The sequence below is a fragment of the Hypomesus nipponensis genome, chromosome 21 (assembly GCF_054491055.1).
Source record: "Hypomesus nipponensis isolate SF chromosome 21, ASM5449105v1, whole genome shotgun sequence".
In the NCBI taxonomy this organism is placed as follows: Eukaryota; Metazoa; Chordata; class Actinopteri; order Osmeriformes; family Osmeridae; genus Hypomesus; species Hypomesus nipponensis.
Genome location: NC_140381.1, coordinates 6,278,614 through 6,302,500, shown reverse-complemented (window position 1 = coordinate 6,302,500; position 23,887 = coordinate 6,278,614). Strand labels below are relative to the sequence as shown.

Here is a 23,887-nt window from a genome sequence, read left to right as displayed (position 1 = left end):
AGGGAGGGAGGGAGGAAGGGGGGTTGAGGGAGGGAGGGACACGAAAAGGGAAGGTAAGAGAATGAAAGAGAGAGAGAGACTAAAGGTAGAATAAGAGAGCGGGGTAGAGGACAGGTGAGGGTAGAGTAAGAAAGCGAGGAGAGGGTAGGGGGAGGGGGAGGAGGGAGGGAGGGAGGGAGGGAGGGAGGGAGGGAGGGAGGGAGGGAGGGAGGGAGGGAGGGAGGGAGGGAGGGAGGGAGGGAGGGAGGGAGGGAGGGAGGGCTGATGGTGTAGTCAGACAGACTGCTGCAGGGATTAAGGGCTTCTGGGCCAGAAGAGGAGCCGAGCCCCAGGCCAGTGGAACTAGGCCAGGGCTCAGACCTCACACACTCTCTGTCCATATGTGGGTGTGTCCCTGCGCACGCTCGTGGATGTGAGATCGTTGCTGTTCGTGTATCCAACCGGGTGTGTGTGAGCGACATGTTTGTTGTTGTCCGTGTTGGCATGTTTGGGGTGGGTGTCCTGCCCTTGTGTGTGTGTGTGTGTGTGTGAAGATGCCAGAGGCCCCCTTCCTCCCCCTTCCTCCCCCTCAGCTCAGTGTCCACCCATGCGTTCTCTACCCGTCTCTGTGCCCACCGACAGCGGGCATCAATTCATGCTCAAACACTGCACTCGCAGAACTTCAATCCTGTCAGTGTCCCGATGCACACCTCCCTTTCCTGTCAACTACACACACACACACACAGAAGGACAGGACACCCGCCCATACAGCTGCCACATTCATTTGTTGCCTCCGCTCTCTCTCCCCCTCAGACGTCTTAAACCGTGACGGATCACCCCTGCGCTCTCTCAGATCACCGTACGTGTGCGTTGGTGTGCTGTCTGCCTGTGTTGTGCGGACTGTGTGCGTGTGTGTGTGTGTGTGTGCGTGTGTGTGAGGTGCGGTTTGAGGGAGATATGGAAATGAGTGTGTTCACACCTGCTGTTCTGTTTCTGGCTGGAAGTTGTGCAGAGAGCTGGCGACTCTGGTGCTCGTTCCTCAAACTTTTAACCAGCGCGAGTTTCCTTTCTGCCAGTGAAGCATTAGGGGTATTTTTATCCCTGTGGGGGCTGTGTATGAGTGTGCATGTGAGGTAAGTGGTTGTGGTGTTATGCTAGGGTTTTCTCTTTGGCTGTGATTTAGCTCCTGTCCTGTTTTTGCGGGGTTTTGTTTGCCGTTGTCCCGTCTTGCACCGCTTGCTTGTGTGTTGCAGTCTGCTTTAGCTGGTGTGTGTGTTGCCATCTATCTTAGCTGGTGTTGTGTGTGTGTGTGTGTGTGTGTGTGTGTGTGTGTGTGTGTAACTGTATGAGTGAGTGTGTGTGTGTGTGTGGGGGGGGGGGGCATGCATGTGTGTATGTGTGCACATGCGTGGATGTGTGTACACATGTTGGTATGTTCCCATCTACCTCCGCTGGTGTTGTGTGTGTGTGTGTGTGTGTTGTGCATGATAAATCAGGGTCTTTAGAACGTAAACATAGTGAGTCATGCCCCGGCTGATTGATAGAGATGAGAGAGGAGAGAACTAGATTCTCATTATGGTTATCTGAAACCGCGGCTTTACCTACACCTCACACTCATCTCTCTTTGTTCTCCTCCCAAACTCATATCACACACGCTCACACACACACACACACACACACACACACACACACATTCACAAACTTCCAAACTCATGCCCGCACTCTCACACATTGCACAGCTTCTCTTTGTGTACCACGAGTCACATCACCACAACAAAGAAAGAGCCAAATCAAATAAAACAGCTCCAAGATGAATTTTCTGAACCAATTTGACGGATGGTTGGCCAGCGCTGTCGTGTGGGGAAGCCAGGCATAGTTTGAAGGGAGTTTCTCTTCAGCTTTGGATGGGGGCTTTGATCTCCTCATGTGGTTTTGGAGGTTGTTGTGCATGTTGTAGTTGACTAACTTATTAGAGGAGCACACAACTCATTTTGAAGTGTTACTTGAACCGGGAGGGTTCATTTGACTTATGTTTCATGTTCATATGTGACCACTCTCATAAGATGGACCTAAATTAACCCTCCTGGTGTTAAACTAACTCTTAGAAAACTTCCTGTGAACTGATTTAATGACGTTGTGTGTTCACATCAATCAAAGGGTGTGTCTGGATTGGTTAAGTTAAGGACACCTGCTGTAATGGGACAATGTCAGAGATTCAGGGTAACTCTCTGTCTGTCTGTCTGTCTGTCTGTCTCTCTTTCTCTCTCTCTCTCTCTCTCTCTCTCTCTCTCTCTCTCTCTCTCTCTCTCTCTCTCTCTGTCTCTCTCTCTTTCTCTCTCTCTCTCTCTCTCTCTCTCTCTCTCTCTCTCTCTCTCTCTCTCTCTGTCTCTCTGTCTCTCTCTCTCTGTCTCTCTCTCTCTCTCTGTCTCTCTCTCTCTGTCTCTCTCTCTTTCAGGCAGATATGCGCTCCAGAGAGTATCTTCGGGTCCACTTCCCATCAGCCTGTACCTGAGACAGACAGGTAAACACACTCACTCACTCATTACGTTACACCACTTTTTATTCCTCCAACACACTTGGTGTGTGTACTAAATGCACCGAAGGTGTAATAGGGATATTTGCAGGTAAAAGGTGTGTGGGTGTCTGATCTTTGCAATCCTCTTGCAAATGAACAGCAAGCTTCTCCCTGACTGACCCTCCTCTGGGAGTCCTCAAGGTACCGCCAAGATTTATATTTACATTTTTAGTCATTTAGCAGACGCTCTTATCCAGAGCGACTTACAGTTAGTACAGGGACATTCTCCCCGAGGCAAATAGGGTGAAGTGCCTTGCCCAAGGACAAAACGTAATTTACACGGCCGGGAATCGATCCGGCAACCTTTTGATTACTAGCCCGATTCCCTAACCGCTCAGCCACCTGACTCCACAGATGAACACACAGAAGACCCACACTGGTATATAAACACTCAGACTCACACACACACACACACACCTACACACACACACACCCTGTTCAATATTCGCACATTCAGACACACAGCACTCACTCGCACTGTAAGATACCTACACATTCAGTCACTCAAGACTCACACATACTGCAATATACACACACATAGACAAAACACTCACACACACACTGTGCACACACTAAGACACACGCACACCTGCACACGCACTCAAGCTGAACGAGCGAACACAAAAACCCAGACATGTGCTTAAAAATGCCACTCTTTTCCAATCTCCCTCTTTTCTCTTCCTGTCTCTCTCCCTCTCCTCCCCTCTTTCATCCTTTTGAAATTCATCCCCGATTCTGGCCACTCCCCTCAGAACAGCCCCTCTGACACGCAAGATCCCCCTGGCCCTCTCCTGCCTTTTGATCAGCACGTCAGCAGAGCCAAGACCAGGGGGGACGGCTTTACTCCGAGTTAGCAAGCTTCCTCTCTGGGCTTCAGCCTTACTTTACCTTTCCTTTCTCCTCCAGAAGAAGGCTTTCATGTGAAAACCCTCTTTCCTCCTTGGTCTGAGAGTGCGGCTCGGAAAACACCGCGTGATCCTCCGAAATATTCCGTGTGGACGGATGGAGCGATGGTAACGAGCCGCCGCGCTCAGACTGGGCAGTTTGAATTCATGTGTTCTTGTCGTGTGAAATGAATGAGACCGTAGGGACACGCCCACTCATGCACACGTAGTTTGACTGATACAAGACACGCGCACGCGATACGACGCCCCCACACGAGTGGTGTGTGAAGTCTTGGTGCTGGAGAGCCACTCACAGGGCCCAGGGAATTGAACACCTCTTTAACTGACTGGGCTCGGAGCCCCCCAATTGGCAGGAAAGCAATAGGCCTCTCTCCCCGAAAGAGAGCGAGCAAGGGACCAAGCCTCTCTCCCTGAAAGAGAGCGAGCGAGGGACCAAGGCGAGCGAGATGAAAGGTGGAGCAGCACGAGAGAGGAGATGAAGGGATAGAGAAGCGTGGAGGGAAACGAGGGGAGAGGGGGGTTACGGGGAACAAGGGAGGGACGTGGAGGGCATGACACGATGTGGAGGGCATGACACGATGTGGAGGGCATGACACGATGTGGAAGGCATGACACAATGTGGAGGGCATGACACGATGTGCGTGTTTGAAAGAGAGCCATGTCTAGGTAAACAGATGCTCCCCATGGGGCCGTGGTGAGATCATTTGAATCTCCACAGCCGTTACCTGGCGACTCGATCTATAGCCGTTCCCCACCATGAAGACTTGATGAACCTGCCCAGTGCAGCTCTCCCGCTGCTTGATGGATGCGCACCCCAACGTGTTGATGTCCGAGCCAATCGCACTCCTTTATCCCTCTCATTTACCCCGCCCACACCCTAGTCTGGACCAATGGGCCACGCCGCCGTTGTGTCAAAACCAAATGGAACTAATTCAATTAGGCTCCTGCTGATTCTACACTTGTGATTTCGATGCCCTTTCCCTCAAACATTTCCAAAATGTCACAATGTATTAATGAGCATTTATTAGGAAATTACCTTTTTTGCGATGAAAAAAAATGCAGCTATATTGATTAGGGGAAAGTGTGTTGAGCTTGAAGTCAGGGAAAACAGAAGTTTGACTGTGTGTGTGTCTCTAGGAGGGGGATGTGTTTTTGCATAGATGAGTGTTGATGGTGAACAGCATCTGAGGACGGTCCTCCCACCCTGCCAGTGTTATTGTCAGGAGAGTCTTGGCCCTGAATGTCTGGCTAGCCGGGCACTTCTCCCAGACTCACGAAAGGCTGCCTGACACACACACACACACACACACTGTTGGCTGCATATATACAAGAAATAGGTAATGTTAGGACAGAACTTATTTAATGGAGTGTGTGTGTGTGAGTGTGTGTCCGTACACACACACGCGCGCGTGGACGGACGCAACAAAAGGCTAAAGCCTCGGTTTTCCGTTTGATGTTGAGATTGAAACTGAAGACGTGATGAGGCGATTGATCTCAGCATCAGAATCCCCTCAAGGATTTTCTCATCCTTTCTCATTTCCTCTCTCTCTCCCTCTCTCCCTCTCTCTCTCTCATCGCTCTCTCCCTCTCTCTCTCATCGCTCTCTCCCTCCCTCTCTCTTTCTCTCTCTCTCATCGCTCTCGCCGTGCACCTGTTACTCTTCCCTTTTCTCTCCCCTTATCCCGGCTTCCTCCCCTCATTTCTTTCCTTTATCATGTTTACTTCCTTTTTTCTCTGTCTTTGTCTTTCTGTTTCCCGTAATCTCCCCATCTTTCTCGCAAATTTTGCTCTCCCTCCTTCCCCTCCCCTCCCAGAGTCCTAGTGGAAGACTATCACTGTAAGCTGGAGGCAACAGCAGACATCTGGGCCCACTCAGAGAGCGAGAGAAAGAGAGAGAGAGAGAGAGAGAGAGAGAGAGAGAGAGAGGGCTGGCGGGGTACCCAGTGCCTGTTTTCCTCCGTACGCACTGGGACTGCGCAATGGAAGACAGAGAAGGAGAGAGAGAGAGAGAGAGAGAGAGATGAGGGGGCAGGGAGATACTGGAGTAGGGGGTTGAGAGAGAGGGGAAATAGATGTGGGGAAAATGAGCGGGGGGGGGGGGAGGAGAACAGGATGACAGGGCGCCGTAGGTGTTCTTGGAGGAGTTTTCCATCTCCCCGCACTATCCCGCTCCATCGCACCGCTGTGCTGTCATCCACCTCCAGCCCAGCGGGGAGAGAGACAGGCGGACGACAGAGGAAGAGAGATGCGCGTTTGTACAACAACCCTCGGAGGCGGAGAATCGAGGACGGGGAAGAAGGGAGGGAGGGAGGGAGGGAGGGAGGGATTGGGGGGGGATTGGGGGGGGATGGAAGGGGAGGCTTAGGGAAAAGCTGATGTGTGTTGTGAACAAATCTTAAGAAAGGTGTGGCGATCTATATCTCTCTCGTTGTCTGTCTGTCTGTTCTCTATATCTATTCCATCTATATACAACAACCTTTAATTTATCTATCTGACGCGGTGGAGTGGATCCGCAATCATTTCATCATGCTTGGCCCCCCACAGAAAAACCTCCTGAGCTCGGCGACACCAGCCGTCCTAGCAGAGAGCGGCACGCGGCCCTCGAGCAGTGATAAATCGCTGCCACCTGCCTCATTTTTCACAAGTATCGCATCGTCGTCAGACACACACGTCTCCGCTCCTCGGTGATAACAAGAACAAACGCTGAGCCCCCCAGAAGGAGAGAGATGGAGAGAGAGAGAGAAAGACAGAGAGAGAGAGAGAGATGGAGAGAGAGAGATGGAGAGAGAGATGGAGAGAGTGAGGGATGGATAGAGAGATGGAGAAAGAGGGAGAAAGAGAGAGAGAGAGAGAGAGAGAGAGAGAGAGAGAGAGAGAGAGAAAAAAAATGGGGAGGAGGTTAGATGAATAGAGTAAAACAAATAACAAAAATAAAGAGACACGCTGAAAAGTGAAAGAAGAAAGGGAGAGGGAACAACAGACGCAGTTGGCAGCTTCAGAGATGTTTACAGAAGCGCCCACACTCTTTCAAGGTCAACGAACCACATCACAAAAGACCATGGGCATTGTGCATCGAACGCTGAGCGCTACAAAGTTTTTCTCTCGTCGACTTCTTGCGGGAAAGCAAGAAGAGACGATGGAAAACATCTCACAGCCTGGCAGCGCTGATCAGTAAATATTGTCAAGAAGATAACCTGCAGATGTTTTGTGCTTTCCGGAGCTCACTGGTGCATCTAAGATGCTCGTCAATATCAATAATGCAGCCCAGAGGGCCTCTATCCACATTGGATCTAGCAGAAAATCTTCCAAAAACTCATCCTTCTTATTTCCCGATATGGTCTTCAGTATTGTTAAAGTACATTTTTCATGTTTCGCATCAGACCTGCCTTGAATCCTGGGCTCTTAGTCTGAACCTGACAGGAAGTGGCGTGATCAGATGACAGGAAGTGGTGTGATCAGAGGAGGGCCGAGCCCTCGTTGAGGAGGACTAGGAAAGAGCGACGGTGCATGCGGAGGGGACTTGTGGATAGATGGTAGTGGATAGATATGTGGATAGAGGTAGAAAGAGTTTGAGGGGGGGTGGGGCGGGGAGAGAAAGAGAGATGTATGGATTGTCCAATCAATAAAGAGCGCCACCGTGTCTCTCTTTCTCCACGGTCCTATCAGGCTTTGACCGTTTCTCTGTCTTCTGGCTGCTCTCTCTCTCTTTCTTTGGAGATAGAGGTATGGAACCACAGAACCAAGCAAAGTGACCAGTACAGGATCCAGTGTTATCGATCAGGTTAACAATGGCTGTTTGTCCCTTAACAAATGACGATGTCATCTCTCATCGTCCGTGAAGTCTCACGCAGCTGCAGGTCTTTTTAGCCCGTCATAGAACCAAGACTCATAAAACAAACACAAATATCCCCCACTTTCCAGGGATCCCTATCTTGAGATGGATATCTAGCTTTGTTGTGGAGGCATACTGAGAACGCTTTCTCTTGCAGTTTTGTTTGACTCAGAAGGTTGGTGTTGATAGATCTGCAAGCAGTCCAGGCAAAACCTCAACAGCGTTCACAACAAGTGAGGAGTCTTTGAGTCTAGGACAAATATCTTTGTTGTTTGTTTGAGATATCACGACTGACTTTATCCTAATCTAAGACAGGTTTATGCACACACACACCAAATACTCCCAGACGCACAGACTGTATCCACACATGCAAACTCACTCACATGCAAACTCTCTTTCACACACACACACACACACACACACACACACACACACTACCTTCCCTCTGTTCAGATGCCAATGTCAGGGTTCTCTGCCACTCTCCGCCACGAGCACCAACACCCGTGCCTCGCTCCGAAACGGAAAATCAATGAGGCTTTTCTCCAGCCTCTGAAGGCAGATCAATGACGAGTAGTCTATTGTGATAAGACCGTATCAGCCCTGGATGGATGAGAGAGGGCTGTCTTATTAGATGTCTGTTATCCAGGACAGGGACTCCCATGGACAGCCCTCCGTTTCCACTAAACGGCTATTAGGTGCTGTGCAGGGCTGTTCACTTACGCCATCGTTGTTGTCTATCTGAGGGTTAGCCACGATGCTAGTAACAGCTAGTTAGCTAACCGCTGTTCGCCCCAGTGAGTAGACATTTGTGCATGTTAGCACGAGGAAGACCATTGACAATGACAATTGAGACAGGTGTGTGTGTGTGATAAAGAGAGGGAGAGAGAGAGAGAGAGCAAAAGAAAGTGGGAGAGAAGTAGAGAGAGGGAGGGAAAGGGAAAGAGAGAGGGGACGGTGGATCAGAGGGCTCCCTGACTCTAGATGAATATTTATGGTTGGGGAGGGAGCGTTAGAAAGTCATCTGCCCTGGGCGCTTTATTGTGGCTTGTCACAATGAGGTAGCCGGGCTATCGCTTAGAACCTCCAGAAACACACAGAGACACACACATACTGTTCTCTCTCTCTCTCTCTCTCTCCCTCCCTCCATCTCTCTCTCTCTCTCTCTCTCTCTCTCTCTCTCTCTCTCTCTCTCTCTCTCTCTCCCTCTCTCTACCTCTCTCCCTCTCTCTCTTGCTCTCTCTCCCTCTCTCTCTCTCTCCCTCATCACTTGGGTTGATGCAGGGGAGAACACACACACTTTCTCGTTTGCTTATCCCCGAGTTTATTTGCACACTCCAGTCCGTAAACAGGCACGCAAACAGACTGGGCTTCCCTAAAGAAACCAGGCGGTGACACTCAGTCAGGACGCAGTCAGCTGCTCCCAGTCCCCACCTGACGCTGTGATGTCACTGTGATGTCACTGTGATGTTGCTGTAATGTCACTGTGATGTCACTGTGATGTCACTGTGATGTCACTGTAATGTCACTGTGATGTCACTGTGATGTCACTGTAATGTCACTGTGATGTCACTGTGATGACGTGGGTGTGTTTGGCCATGTCTGTGCCCCTCTGACTCATGACAGCTCCAGCCGGCACTGGGTTCCAGTCACGACAGACCCTCTTTCCCCGGAAAAATAAGCCTGTGTGTGTGTGTGTGTGTCATGTGGTGCGAGAGAGAGAGAGCAAAGAGCCTTAGTCACTATCTGATTTGGTGCGTGTTCATGCATGCAAGCTGAGTGTTTAGCAACATGCAGTCATGGATATACACAGTCTGGGGAAACCCCCTTCCCCTCTCCTCCCCATCATGTCACGAACATCCATCACCTGGTCGCTATGGTCGTCCGACACTCATAACCACCTCTCTACCCCCCATCCATAAGCTGTGATCTGTGTTTATGTGGACCATCATCACACTGAATCGACGCTGCTTGGACAGCCAGCAACGCCTGAGCAATGCCGCCGAACCCACCGCCACGCGTCCGCGCTCGTTTGCACGGTGTCATACGGTTTAATGCTGTGGAGTACCGACTACGTGAAAATGTGATTTACTGGAGCACAACAGAGGCTGGGATGCCACTGAATCACTGGTAATGGAACGTATTAATCATGTTTTTAATGATTCATGATGTTTTCCTCCAGTGTATGTAGGCCCACAGGTCCATACGTGTATACAGAGTGTGATCGTTAATCTGAGTGGAGCTGCACAACGTTCGATGCCTTTCGAAAACCTCCTCACATGCCCGTCTCTTTCACCCTCCCTCCCTCCCTCCTTCCGTCAGTTGCCCCTCTCTCTCTCTCTATCACTCTCTCCCTGTCTCTCCCCTCTCTCTTCCTCTGTAATGCGATTCTTTTTGATGCCCCCTGTGTCAGGGCGAGCCCCCTCTATCAACGCCGCTGGTTTGATGTCAGACAAGGGGGGCTTCAAAAGTCCACGCGCCGCAGAGCGCTCCCCCTCTCTTTTTCTCTTTCCCCTTCCCGACTCGCTCTCCCCCTCTCTCTTTCTCTTTCCCCTTCCCGACTCGCTCTCCCCCTCTCTCTTTCTCTTTCCCCTTCCCGACTCGCTCTCCCCCTCTCTCTTTCCCCTTCCCGACTCGCTCTCCCCCTCTCTCTTTCTCATTCCCATCTTTCTCTCAGCTGTCTCTCCGCGCCGCTCTCCTCTCTCGCCCAACTGTCTCCACTGCGCTGCTCTCTTGCTTATCTTTTACTCCCCTGACCCCACCCCCCCTCCTCCTCTCTCTTTTGCTCATCCAACCCACCCCTCATTCTTTCTCCGCATCCTCTCCTCCCTCCCTATCCCCAGCTTCTCTCTCTCCCCCCCCCCCCCCCCTCAACCTCTCACTCCAGGACACAGCTGTCAGGCACTGCAGCGAATCGTATCGGCCGCTACCCAATCAGAATTCGATATGAGCGGCGCTCTTCAAAGCGGAGGTCTCGCTGTGCTGCTGGTTGCCTGGCTGCGGCGGCTGGCTCCCCCTTAGCTGACACACGGCCGCACCGGGGCTCAGCGCGTCGACGCTCCCGCGGTCCGGCGTTGGGTCGTTTGTGGGTTGGTGTGAGGGACGGTCCACCCCCTCATCGCTGATGCTGGTGGTGTGGCGGAGGCCTGGAGATGGTGGGGGCCGGGACTTATCCTTGTAGTGAGGCCAAGGGAGAACGGCAGAGGCTAGCGGTTCTAGAACATTCGCTGACGTGTGTTCCAGCAACAGCTACATCCAGGAACAGATGTAGATTAAAGCACAACTTTCACTTCTAAGCTTTTGCTGGTAGGAGAACTCCTAGGAACGGTTTGTGGACTATCCCTTTATTATACACATTCTCTCCCTTGTACAGCAGGGCAGAGAGTGTGCGCGAGTGTGTGTGTGTGTGTTTGTGGGACAGTGGCAGGAAGCCCAAAGGTTTCTGTCCCTCACTGTGCCACAACTTAATCAATCAGGTCACAGTTAACATCAGACAGCGTAAGCCAGGCATGCAACACACACAGACACACCCTCATCGTTTTCCACCGACTCACTTTCCGTATTTTGCACACAGGCAAACAGCCTCGAGCGGAGCTCATTAAATGAGCATTATGTCTGCGTCCCCATTCTCACCACACACCCACACACACTCAAACCCAATATGGCATCGGATAATTGTCGATGACACTTTGCCATTCTCCCTGGCCGCTCTCTCCTCTGTAAACACCGCCGAGTCGTGGTCGGCGGCGTTCTGTCCCCGTGTTTGGCACTTGGACCGTGGCAGAGGTGAGGGCCCTCGTCTGAGCACGGCGTTCAGTGTTGTCGCTGGATAAACACGACGGTGGAAAACCCACCGATTCGGAAAGCCCATCAGGCTGGGTCCTTGTTCCCGCGACCGAACCTAATTCTAGGAACGTGGTGGGATTGAGATGGGATGCGTACCCCGGCGCCCTCCTCTCCTCAGACGCTTCCTGTCTGCCGTTGGTTTACGAGACTCTCTTGATTAAAGGACCTGGAGGTGTGACGGCAGCCACGGAAACGCCGTCGGTCTTAATGCCTGACTCTGCCTAGTGACTCTGCCGTATTCAGCATTGGCAGCGTTTGATTGTGCGGGTGAAGTCTCGCCCGCCGCGCATACGTCGGGCGCGTGCCGTCGTCGGGATGGAGAGCGGAGCGCGGGGTCGTGACCTCGCGGCTCCGTGGGGGTCACTGTCTGAGCTGGGGCCGCACCACTGACACTCATAAAGATCAAGCAACACCAGCCAAGGCCTTTCCCCCAGTCAACACACACACACACGCTGCACTCCCAACCACCAACCCCTAGCATAAAGGCCATCCTTCACACCGTGTATCATCATTCCCCTCTCTCTCCCTCTCTCTCTCTCCCTCACACACACACACACACACACTCTCTAGGCCTCGTACGACATGATTCATCGCCCCCTTCCTGTGAACTGTGAGTGGGAGATTATTAATACTGAAGGGCAGAGACCCCCAAAGAGACTCGTCGCCCCAGGCCACCACACCCGCCTTGCCTGCAGAGCAAATGGGAAAATATTGCAAATGTTTACGGCCCATGTGAGTGTGTGTGTGTGCGTGTGTGTGTGCGAGGGAGCGGGTCGAGCATGAGATATTTCTCCCAGTGAAGTGTTGGTATTGGCGACGCAGCCCCGTAATGCGCTGGCTCTGACCAGCATGGATAAGTAGCTCTCAGGGTTCATTTGCCAGACAGAAATGTGCTGACTGTGTTTGTGTGTGGAGAAAGTGGAAGGGTTGGGTGTGAATTGATGTGCTCACGTTGACGTATTTCTGTTGTTTAAAGGATCCATATGTAGGGGTGTTTATTCCTGCTCACGTTGCAGTGTGTGTGCATGTTTGTGTCCGGGGGGGTGTACTGACTGTATGTGTACAGCGATATTGAGTCGTAAAAGTCCATCTGGTATGCATTCTATGTGTGTGTGTGTGTGTGAGGGAGACAACCTCTGTAGTTGCAGTTCTGGTTCTCAGACAGCATCACCAGATCAATACCTTCATCTACTCTCCATCACGTTCTCTACTGAGCTACCTATCCTGTGTTAAACTGACTTTGAAATCAAACAAGTTTATTTTCCTTTTCTTCTCGACTTAAAAGGACATGTTTTTCTTCGCCCCTTATATGTTTTTATTAAAGGATAATTGCCTTCAGTGTGGTGGGTGCTTTCATTCGATGAGAGGTCTTTTCTGGTTGACTCGCCAGTCATGGCAACTCACCAGGAAGCCTTGTGTTGGACTGAACTCAGGGCAGTAGGTTGTCGTGAGGGTGACATGTATTTGCAGCTAGCAATATTTAATGGCTAATGGGTTAAAGGTGACCTTATGAGATGTGGAAACGTTGACACTTACTGCACACACACACACTCTGTCTTCATCCAAGCAGCGCCCCCCCAGATCCTTTCTCTCACTTTCCCCCTGTTTTGCTCGCTCTCTTTTTTTGGTCTATCTCTCTCCCTGACTCACTCCCTCCATCTCTCACGTTCTCACACAAACACACACACAAACACACACACAAACACACACCAACACTCACAGACACACACAGAGACCTCTATTAATCAGACTGGGCCTGTGACAGACAGGAGAGATGAGAACAGAGATCAGGCTGCCCACCACAGACCCACAGGTCAGAGCAGGGCAGATAGACACCACACAACCTCCAGTCTGCACCGGGCTTCAATTGAAAATGCACGTACACAAACACGCTGGCACACCTCCGTACTGTACCAACACACACACACACACACACACAGGCATTCTGAAAACACACAGAAACAGGGGCCAGAGTTCTGAGTTGGGGAGTTCAGCTGACAGCTTGTAATTGATGAGAGAGAGAGAGAGAGAGAGAGAGAGAGAGAGAGAGAGAGAGAGAGAGAGAGAGAGAGAGAGAGAGAGAGAGAGAGAGAGAGAGAGAGAGAGAGAGAGAGAGAGAGAGAGAGAGAGAGAGAGAGAGAGAGAGAGAGAGAGAGAGAGAGAGAGAGAGAGGTGGTTATTACAGCAGGGCAGCCAATAACATGACAGTATTTTATACCCCCTGCACCCCACACCACCACCACCTCCCTCGTGAGTCTAAACCAGCTTTAGGCTTTAACCATCCCTTTATGCCATCCCAGAATTCCATCCCCGAATATGACGTTGCAAAATAATCCTTCCAAAAACACGTCGTCCCCCCCTCCCGAGTGTCATCCTCACACCATCTCATCTTGAAGCTGACCTTGTTCAGGCGGCAGCAGCCTGTCAGACGTCAGCGGGGCAGGAAGCGCTCCTGAAGCGAATGACGCAGGATGTGATACGTCTGAAGGGGATGGACGAGTCCCGTCAGGTGTAACTCCGGGGGGGGGGGGGGGGGAGGGGGGGGGGGGATTATGCTTCCTGTTGTGAAATTGGTTTTCTCACAACACAAATGTGACGGAGAGAGAAAGCATATTTTTGACGGGAGGGAGAGAGTCAGACTCGACGCGTTTAACTCATGTCTGTGTGTGTGTTTGTCTGTGTGTGTGTGTTTGTCTGTGTGTGTGTGTGTGCGCATGCGTGTCTCGTCGCAGTCTATGACTAACAACGCAGCCAGAGGGCACGACTCCATCCTGAGTCATGCAGGGGGGCCGACACCCCCACGTCGTTTGACGCGCAACCCTTCCGTGTCAAACAATCCCATAATCCTGCCTTCGGTCCAGTCTCTCAGCTGCAAGGGGCCACCTGGAGGTCTTCTAACGAGACCCCCCCCACCTCCCTGGTCCTGCCGCCCTCGTTAGTGTCCCTCTCTCAGACACCTGGCTCGTTAGCGGCTGCCGGAGCTCGTTCCTAACGACGGAGGGAACAGCTCTGTGGTGGTCGGTGACACGGTTGGCGCTGCTCCTCTGCGGGGGAAAAGGACAGTGTCAGATCAATAAGGACCGCCGTGTACCTGACACACTCACACCTGACGACCGTTTTTTTCCGGAAAGAATAACGGTCACACCTTTTTATCTTACGTTAGCGTCGCCGGTTCCACTCGCTGCACTTGTCCTCGCCCGGGGGGGTTCGATTTCCGCTTCCTCGGACGGACGCGCAACCGACCCCGGCTGACGTGGCGTGAGCGACGTGTGTTTAAATGTGTGACAGGTGTGTGTGTGTGTCTGTACTGTTGGTACTGTGGGCAGGAGCTGTGCCTCTCCGCTGGTCTGAGACCAGCTGGCCCCTCAGTAGACCCAGCGGGGCTGTGTGTCCAGCTGACCCCAGGTCTGCTGTCTGTGATGTTCCTCCTCTCCAACCATTACTGCTGCACTATGCTGTACTTTTATCGTCCGCTCAGCACGTTGACCCCCCTGGAGTGACTGATTAGAACGGTCGCTCTCTCTCTGTCTCTCTGTCTCTCACTCTCTCTATATCTATCTACTGTCTTTCGCTCTCTCTTTTTTTTTACTCCCTCTCTCTTGAATTTGATCCCTCTTCACTGTACATCAGTACAGTCTTTGCCTCGATCACTCTCCTTCACCACTTCCTCCCTTCCTTCCTCTGCCTCCCTCTCTCCTACATTAGCACACTAATGAAAGCGCTATGAAATGTCCTCTCAGGCTACCACGGACAAATGGAACATTACTGTTGGCCCCGGGCTAACTGGGCATAGGAGACCTGCCGTCATTCTGCAGGAAACCAGGGTTATCATAGCTCAGATGTGCTAGGATGCTAGCTATTAACCAGGGTTATCACAGCTAATATACGATAATATGCTAGCTGTTAAACCAGGGTTATCGTAGCAAATGAATGCTAGGATTCTAGCAGGGTTATCCTAGCTAAGGTATTATGCTAGGATGCTTGCTGCGGCGCCCTGAAGGCTCATGTTTTTACTGCCCTGGAAGGTTGACCAAGCAAACCAGCTAGAACTGGTTTGGTTTGAGCACACACGAGTGTGTAGATGCATACCTAACCCAGTTACTTCTGATGTTGTTAGCGAGTATGCCGTGGTATGATACCCCTGTGTTCGTGAATGGGATCCAGGCTCTGTGGTGGGGATGTGGAGGGGGTGTGCTGGGGTTGTGGTGGGGGTGTGGAGGGGGTGTGGAGGGGGTATGGAGGGGGTGTGGAGGGGGTGTGGAGGGGGTATGGAGGGGGTGTGGAGGGGGTGTGGTGGGGGTGTGGAGGGGGTGTGGTGGGGGTGTGGAGGGGGTGTGGTGGGGGTGTGGAGGGGGTGTGGAGGGGGTATGGAGGGGGTGTGGAGGGGGTGTGGTGGGGGTGTGGAGGGGGTGTGGAGGGGGTGTGGTGGGGGTGTGGTGGGGGTGTGGAGGGGGTGTGGAGGGGGTATGGAGGGGGTGTGGTGGGGGTGTGGAGGGGGTGTGGAGGGGGTGTGGTGGGGGTGTGGAGGGGGTGTGGAGGGGGTGTGGAGGGGGTGTGGTGGGGGTGTGGAGGGGGTGTGGAGGGGGTGTGGAGGGGGTGTGGTGGGTCACTGATGTTCCTCTGCGTGTGTCTTCACAGGGGTGGACACAAGCCGGTCCAGGGATGTGGAGGTGCAGAGAAGCACCCTGACAACACCCATGAAGACCGAGGTCTAGAAGAATCCTGACACTTCAGCTGTGTTTGTGTGAGATATGAACTTTGTGTGTGTGTGTGTGTGTGTGTGTGTGGTTTTTAATGCACTCATATCTGAGATATGGGTCAAACTGGGTATTTTTATATACTGTACTCATTATGTTTTGGGGTCACTTGGATTTTCACCAAATGAATAAATCACAACTTTCCTGGACTAAATTAGAGCAGTATTCATACTGACAGGAGGTACAGGTACAGGTACCTTGTGCAGTTCAGCAAACTTTCCCCCCCCTGTGTTGGCAAACTGATGCAGTACGCTCATTATGTATTTTGCTGTTTGTTGAGATTTTCTTATGCCTTCATTTATGTGAGGTTGGTAAGAGCAACATGTGCGTGTGTGTGTGTGTATTTGTGTGCGAGTGAGTCAGTGTGTGCGTGTGTGTGTGTGTGGGTATGCCAGAGATAGCAGTAGGCACGGCCGGTGCCCAGCTGGGCCTGCGGAGCGGAGAGGAAGGGCAGAGGGGAGCTGACGCTGCAGGGTTCAGGGCCAGAAATAGATCCAGCCACCAGGGGCAGTATTGATCAGCGGGGGGGGGGTGGGGGTGGAGCTCCAGCCTATAGGGACCATACTGGCTCCCACGCACGTCACAGAGAGCTGCAGACACGCTCACTCACTGGGACCCCGGCCAGGTAGAGGGGGCCAGGGCAGAAGGGAACAGACTGTGTGTGTGTGTGTGTGTGTGTGTGTGTGTGTGTGTGTGACCCCCTGTTATAGTCATGTTATGGTTATAGTTATGGTGATGTAAGTTCCACATTCCACTGCCCAGAATAGGGGCATCCTCTGTGTTTAAAAATGGTCTGTTCAGCAGTGCCGCACACACACTCACACACACAGACACACCGTATCTGCACAGAATCCCAGGGGAGCTTCCCCCTCCATCCAAGCCCCCTCATTTCTCTCAGATTGGGCGTTTTCAAGCACCAGAAGAGAGTTAAGGTTGTTTCATTCTGTGTGGGTTTTTTCAGTTCAGTTTTCAGTTGATTAGAGATTCTCTGGTTTAACCTTCAAACGTCGTTTCATGTGGTGCCCAGCTCTTAGGGAGTTGCAGTCAGGCATTATGAGGAGATGAAATATTAAAACGATGGTCCCTATCTACAGAAGGAGAGTTCTGTTCTCGTTACACAGTACAGCTTTTACCTGGACAGAGAGATAGGTGGACAGATAAAGGGAGAGAGACCCCATACTAAACCAAAACATCCAAACAAACAGACGAAGGATAAAGAGAGAAACATTCCGACAGAAGTACAGTGACACAGAGCCAGGAGAAGAGAGAGAGAGAGACATAGACAGAGAGAGACAGAGAGAGAAAAAGAGAGAAAGAGAGAGAGACAGAGAGAGAGAGAGAGAGAGAGATTCAGAAAGAGAGACAGAGACAGAGAGAGAGAGAGAGATACAGAGCAGACAGACAGAGAGAGCGTTGGAGGACAGTAAACGGGAGAGGTCGTACAACCGCTCCCCTCTCACGTCCCCTCCAGATTAGAGGGAACAAGGTCTCTGATGTGCAGAGTGGGGACCGAGAGAGTCTGTCGTGGGTGGCGACCTGGCAGCTGTGCCGACTCCCCTGGGGGGGGGATGTACTGAGATGGACGTCCTAATCAGGCACCCCGAGTACAGGACTGACACGGGGCTGGGAAAGGTCTGGCCTCCAGCTCACTGTTTGTGGTGACACGGTCCTGCTGGCCAGCTTCCTGCCACAACAGCTTGTGTCTGGCCAGGGCCTCGGTGTCACAGACTCGCAGTGTCATAGATATCTCTCCCCCGCTCACACTCAAAGACCCCTGCGCACTCGCAAAGGGGTTTCAGCAGTCGCAGTTTGACTGAATTCAAATGTTTTTCCACCTTCAGAAGACCCTCACAGAGCGTCGATGCAGACTGCTAACCGTTGCAGACATACACAATGGCGCTGAAAGGAATATTTATGATGTTTTATCCCTTTTGGATTCCTCTTCTCCTTTTGACCTCCGTTGCGAAAGAATGGAGTGGGTCAAAGCACGGAGATTGTAAATTGTACCCTGTGTTGATGTCATGTACTTATCTATCATCTGTGCATTGAGATGCCTATGGCACAAAAGTATACTTTTGCCACTATAGTGTGTGAGATTTAGATTCTAGAGCTTTTTTTTGCGGTTAGCTTCAACCCACGGCAACCCACGTCTCTGGACGACTCGGGGGAAGAAGTGAAGGACGGATGCCTGGGAGAAGGAGAACAGACAGGTCACACACATAACCCGGTTTTTAATGAACCTTTGCAGCCGGTGTTTTTAGGAGCAGGTGAGGGTTTGTGCTGTGTGTGTAGGTCTTGTCCCTTTGAGTGATGACATGGTGGTAATTGGAAGGTGTTCTGGAGACTGGTGACTCAGTTGAAAGGATGAGGTCACATCTGGTAGACTGTGGTCAAACAACGTCCAAGAGAAGTCCCCCCTACCCTACCCTATCTGTTTTTCCTTCTTTTCCTTTCCTTCTTTCTTTCTTACTTCCTGTCTAATCTCTTTTTCTCTCTATCGCCTTCTTTGTCTCTGTCTGTCTCTATTGCTGAACCTATCCCTTTCTCACTTCCCCTCATGTTGCTAACCTTTCCCCTTCTCCCCATGCGACCTGTACACTTCATCTCTCTTTTTCCAATCCCTCTTTTGACGTCTATTCTCAGCCGTCCCTCTGTGTTATGTCAGCCAACGATGCCTGAGAGACCTTGTGTTTCTCTCCCTCCCTCCCTCCCTCCCTCTTTCTCTCTCTCTCTCTCTCTCTCTCTCTCTCTCTCTCTCTCTCTCTCTCTCTCTCTCTCTCTCTCTCTGTGTCTCTCTCTCTCTGTCTCTCGCTCTGTGTCTCTCCCTCCCTCCTTTGAAGTCCTGCATTCTGTCTTTGCGCCGAGTCACCGCGCAGCTTGCTGTCCCTCAACACCGCCTGGCTCCTGCTCAGGTGCTGAATCAACGTGTTTGATCTCTCTCTCCTTCTCTCTATCTATCTCTATCTCTCTCTCTCTCATCGCCTAGCTCTTGTCCCAAGCCGGCGGTCTGAAAACCAAAGAGAAAGAGTATGCCGAAATGAAGGAATTCCCTCGTTTCCTGACTGGTGTTTGTTGTGTTATGGGTTCACTTTGAAATGTTTCCCCATAGCCAGACACAGTTATCTGCGTGGGAAAAGCAATTAATGAATTAAAAGTCCACAGAAACAATGCTGACTTCTGTCAGGCTAAACTGTAAGCTTAGAGTGCTAAGCTAGGTAGTGTGTGCTAGTTGGATAACTGCCGTTCATTTCCAAATGTTTATGGTGCGGTTCATCATTCTGAAAACTGTTCTGCCAGAAGTTAAACCTCGGATTTCCCTAATCGGCAGTTGTGCCCCCGTACCCATAACGACAGACCAAAACAGATGCGTGTTTAAAAGTTACACCTGCTGCCAGCAGATCACTGCTGCAGCGTTTACTGCAGAGCCTGCTGTTCTGTCTGTCTGTGTGAACTGGGATTTACATTTGGAACTCAGTGGCTACGGGCTGGCACACGCACAGACACAGTTTAAAAAAAATAAGTGATCTTCCTAACACTACAGGTACGACAGATTCGTGTTTTTGTGTGTGTCTATACCTGGGTTACTTCTGTTACAGTGTGTGGTTGTACCTGCTTAATTTAGTTAGTGTGTGTCTGTGTGTGTGTCTGTGTGTGTGTCTGTGTGCGATTGGACCGGTCTGTGACTGACCTAATTATGGAGCCTAGCCGTTGGAACAGTCCCAGATGGTGGCCAGTGGGTGGGGGGGTGGGTACTGTAGAGGTGTGGGGGGGGTATGTGTGTGTGTGTGGGGAGGGGGGGGGGGGGGGGGGAGATACATTGGTGTAACGCATATCCTGTCACACCTCCCTATATCTGCTACAGCAGGAGGCCAGAGGGAGGAGAGGACGACCAGCCGTCTGAATGGCAGATTTGGGCCAATTAAGGAGCCGGCACACACACACTCACTTGCTGAGGCATGCGCATACACACACACACACACTCACACACACATCCAGGCACACGCATATACACACTTACGAGGGCCCGGGCTCCCAGCAGACCTACACAACACCCTGTGGGTATATGCTACTGCTGTCTAGTACTGCATGTCCTCTGCCTCTCTTCTCTCTCTCTCTCTCTCTCTCTCTCTCTCTCTCTCTCTCTCTCTCTCTTTCTCTCTCTCTCTCTCTTCCTTTTCTCATCTCAATTCCCTTCTCTCTTTCTCTGTCTCTCTTTCTCTCTTCCTCTATCCTGTCTCTATCTCGACCTCTCTCCCTCTTTCTCTCTGTCTCTTTCCCCCCTTTTATCTCTCTCTTTCTCTCTCTCATTCTTTCTCTCTCTCTTTCACACCCTCGTGAACTTATTTCCACCCTACAATGAAACACGCACATCCTCATGTATTTCTCCAGGAGTTGGACTCTGAGCCTTGGTCTGGGCAATTACACAGCTGTTGTTGTTCCTTGTTCATTTATTTCCAATTTAGAATTCTTCTTTGAGGTACTTTATTTCCAAATTCTTTCCCCGTTTTAAGACGACAACAAATCCAGCTGTGTACTCGGTATTCAGTTTACGCTCCTGCTCACCAAAAAAAAAAAGTATTTTGCCGTGACAAGACCATGAAGGCCTCAGCTGTGGAACATCTCTTGCCTGTGTGGATGGCTTTCCTCCCAGCAGTGCCCACAGGTAAACGCATCCTTGTTGGTGAGTACCGTGGATAATCTGACTGCAGGTGTGGGTGATTAGTTGGGGTTAGTCCAAGACAGTACTGCAAGCTGCAGCCTCCAAGACATGCCTCCCAGGACGAGTGTTTGTGTTTGCGTGTGTGCATGTATCTATGTATGTATGTGTGTATCTGCTCTGAGTGTATGTATGTGTGTATGTCAATACGCGTCCATGTATTGTATGTGCTTGGGAGCCGAAACCTGCACTGTACTTGTGTCTGTGTGTGTGTTTGAGCTTGATTATGCATCTGTACGTGTGTGTGTGTATCCTCAGGGGGGTTCCTCTTCGCTTCCACACTGTTGAATATGGGGCGCCTGGTGTGGTTTTTTTTCAGCTCTAGTGGAAAAAAACCAACGCTGCCGCAACCGGCAGACATTCTGCAACAGAACATTCTCAATCCCGACTCGGGCGCCTTCAATTATTCATGCTGCTGTTGCTATTGCAGCTCTCTGAAAACGAGAGAGACAGGGTGTGAGAGAGAGAGAGAGAGAGAGAGAGAGAGACAGACAAAATAGAGGGGGGAGCAAGAGAGAGGAGAAAGAGGAAAGAGAGAGAGAAAAGGTGAAAGAAATTGGAGGGGGGGGAGAGACAAAAACAAGGGCTAGGGAGAAAGCATCGGCATTCCTTGTGATCGGCAGCCTGGTGATGGAATATGCATGTGCCCAGCAGTAGTCTCTTCTATTCCCCTCCACTGTCATCAAGCAGTTCCACGGTGCCCGCTCAACCTCCTCCTCTTCCTTGTCTTCCCTATTCTCTCTCTCTCTCTCTCTCTCTCACCCCCTCTCTCTCTCCCGCTCTCTCCCTCTCTCTCTCTCTCCCGCTCTCTCCCTCTCTCTCCCTCTCTCTCTCCCTCTCTCTCTCCCGCTCTCTCCCTCCCTCTCTCTCCCTCTCTCTCTCCCTCTCCCTCTCTCTCTCCCTCTCTCTCCCGCTCTCTCCCTCCCTCTCTCTCCCTCTCTCTCTCCCTCTCTCTCTCCCCCTCTCTCTCCTGCTCTCTCTCCCTTCTCGGATGTCCCCTCTCTAGGCTGTACTGTACCATACTGTACAGGCTCCTCCCTCCCTCGCTCGTCCTCCCGGTGTCCCGGCCTCAGACGAGCCCCGCCATTAGGACTGTGATCACTCAAGAGGCAGCCGATCGAGGAGGAACCCTCTGTAGGCTACCTACCCAGCCAAGGTCGCGTCAAGTACAACTCACCTCGAGTCCTTGAAAGTGTGACAGCTTTCTCTTATGGCACCCCAGGGAGGCCACATCACTCAGGGCACACCCTGTACTGTTTCAGCCCTCCGGATTGTCACCCTCAGTGACAGATCTCAGAAACGACATACGTGCCCCTCCCACCTGGCCTTGGAGCCTATCGGACGCAGGGGTGCGTGTCTGTTATCCAATGATGTCCACCGTGTGGCAGTGCCCCCCCCTTCCCCCCCCCTCCTCTCTTTCTCTTGTCTTCTTCTCTCACATGGGTTGCAGTCAATTGCAGCAGTTCGATGTCAGCTTTTTCATGTTATGGAAATGACTGGTCTCTCCTGGTGGATGACCTGTTTCTGTGAGGCTTGGTATGTAACTGGCTCCCCTGGGTGGGAGGGAGGGAGGGAGGGAGGGGGGAGGGGGGAGGGGGGGGGAGGAGGGAGGGAGGGAGGGAGGGAGGGAGGGAGGGAGGGAGGGGAGGGAGGGGGGAGGGGGGGAGGGGGGAGGGAGGAGGGGAGGGAGGGAGGGAGGGAGGGAGGGAGGGGGGGGAGGGAGGGGGGAGGGAGGGAGGGGGGGAGGGAGGGAGGGAGGGAGGGAGGGAGGGAGGGAGGGAGGGAGGGAGGGGAGGGAGGGAGGGAGGGAGGGAGGGAGGGAGGAGGAGGGAGAGGGGGGAGGGAGGGAGGGAGGGGGGAGGGAGGGAGGGGGGGAGGGAGGGAGGGGGGAGGGAGGGGGGAGGGAGGGGGGGGAGGGTGAGAGGGGGGGGGGGGTGACGAGGATAGTGGGAGGAGGAAGAGGAATAGAAAGTAGACTCTTAGAGCGAAGGAAATGGAGCCGGATAGAAAGAGAGAGAGCGAGGAGAAGTGTGCTGTCGACGTGTGGTATCAACCTCACGTGGACCACGTTCTGGACAGATGGAACACACTGCTAGACTTGTTGCTTCACTTGTTTGCTCTTTGCTTCCTTCTCCCCTGCTGAACCCAATCTCCATTTCATCACTCGGTGACCTTTGGGGGCGTTTGTTTTCAGTTTCCAGTCCGGGGGCCGGTCTCTCCTCGAGTCACAAACCATACGTCCTAACCCGCCTCCACCAACCACTGCCTTTTTTTTCTCCCTTCTCTTGAACTTTTTGTGGCCTTTGTCCTACTTCCTGGTTCTTCCTTCACTTCTTGTTGATGTGCGTCAGCTGTGCAAATTTCATGGGTTCTCCAGATAGGGGGTATAAGGGGTTGCCAGAGGTGCAAGGCTAGGATAGGCTAAAATAGGCTGGCTTGAGCTCTCATCAATGATTCAGGGGCAGATGGGAAGTGGCGTAGTGGGACCAGGAGGTTATGCTGAACCGGTCTACCATACGCTGCTTTGCCCTGCCTGGTACAGCTGTCTGACTGACCCTGCGGCCCATTGGATGTCGGATACAGCCAATAACAGCTGGTCTGAACTGCTTGGGTGGACCCACGTGCAAACACCTGAGAGTAACACAGCCACAGGTGTCGAGCTTCCATCTGTGGACTTTTGGCTCTGTAATCTGTTAGTGCTGTCTGACTATGAGACAAGGCTGTTTGCAGTCGTTAGATCATGCTTGGCTTAAGGAGGCTTGGGTCTTAGTTTGCTTATGTTGTTAAAGAGCCAAAGAAGTTTGCTGATTGTACAAATTGTGCTGCCATCCAGACTCAGAGGTACCGGGGTCTGATTCCAAGCAGAGCTCCCTCCAACCCATCTGGGGCATGGAAACCGAAGGTTGGGCTAGCCATCTTTGTGGTCATGGTAGGATAACGGATGGATGGAAAGTGTAGCAGGATCCCACTGCTGTTCCGTCAGGGCCACGCTGCCTGCAGAAGGGCCGCAGATCCGCATGGAACCTTGGCCTCCCCAACCGACCGGCTCATTATCCCCTACACACACACCCCCCACGCCCGCCACACACGCCTGGAAGTCTACGCTGCTCGTTAAATGCCAGGAGCGTCGCCCCCCCGCTGCCCCTGGGAAGAGCACTCACCGTGGGAGAGACCAGGGAGGAGGAGAGGGTTACTTCGCTTTCTTTCCATTTTCTCAGTTTCTTTCTTCCACACACTGATTGTCTTTTTCTCTTTCTCTTTGATTCGTCTCTCTCCTAC

The 23,887-nt window shown here is 52.0% G+C and overlaps 1 protein-coding gene across 5 annotated transcripts in view; it reads left to right on the top strand.

Annotated features, from left to right (window-relative positions):
* Window positions 1–16,045, top strand: part of LOC146237642 (endonuclease V-like) — a 28,950-nt gene extending 12,905 nt beyond the window's left edge. For 2 of the 5 annotated variants that reach the window (XM_084685698.1, XM_084685696.1), the window contains 2 exons: window positions 2,439–2,500; window positions 15,773–16,045. In XM_084685698.1, the coding sequence (XP_084541824.1) occupies window positions 2,439–2,500; window positions 15,773–15,860 (150 nt within the window). In that variant the 3' untranslated portion in view covers window positions 15,861–16,045. Of the gene's footprint in view, window positions 1–792; window positions 839–2,434; window positions 2,501–15,772 lie in introns of all 5 variants that reach the window. The other 3 variants (XR_014740609.1, XR_014740610.1, XM_084685697.1) reach the window with 3 other exon arrangements.
* Window positions 16,046–23,887: the final 7,842 nt, after the last annotated feature.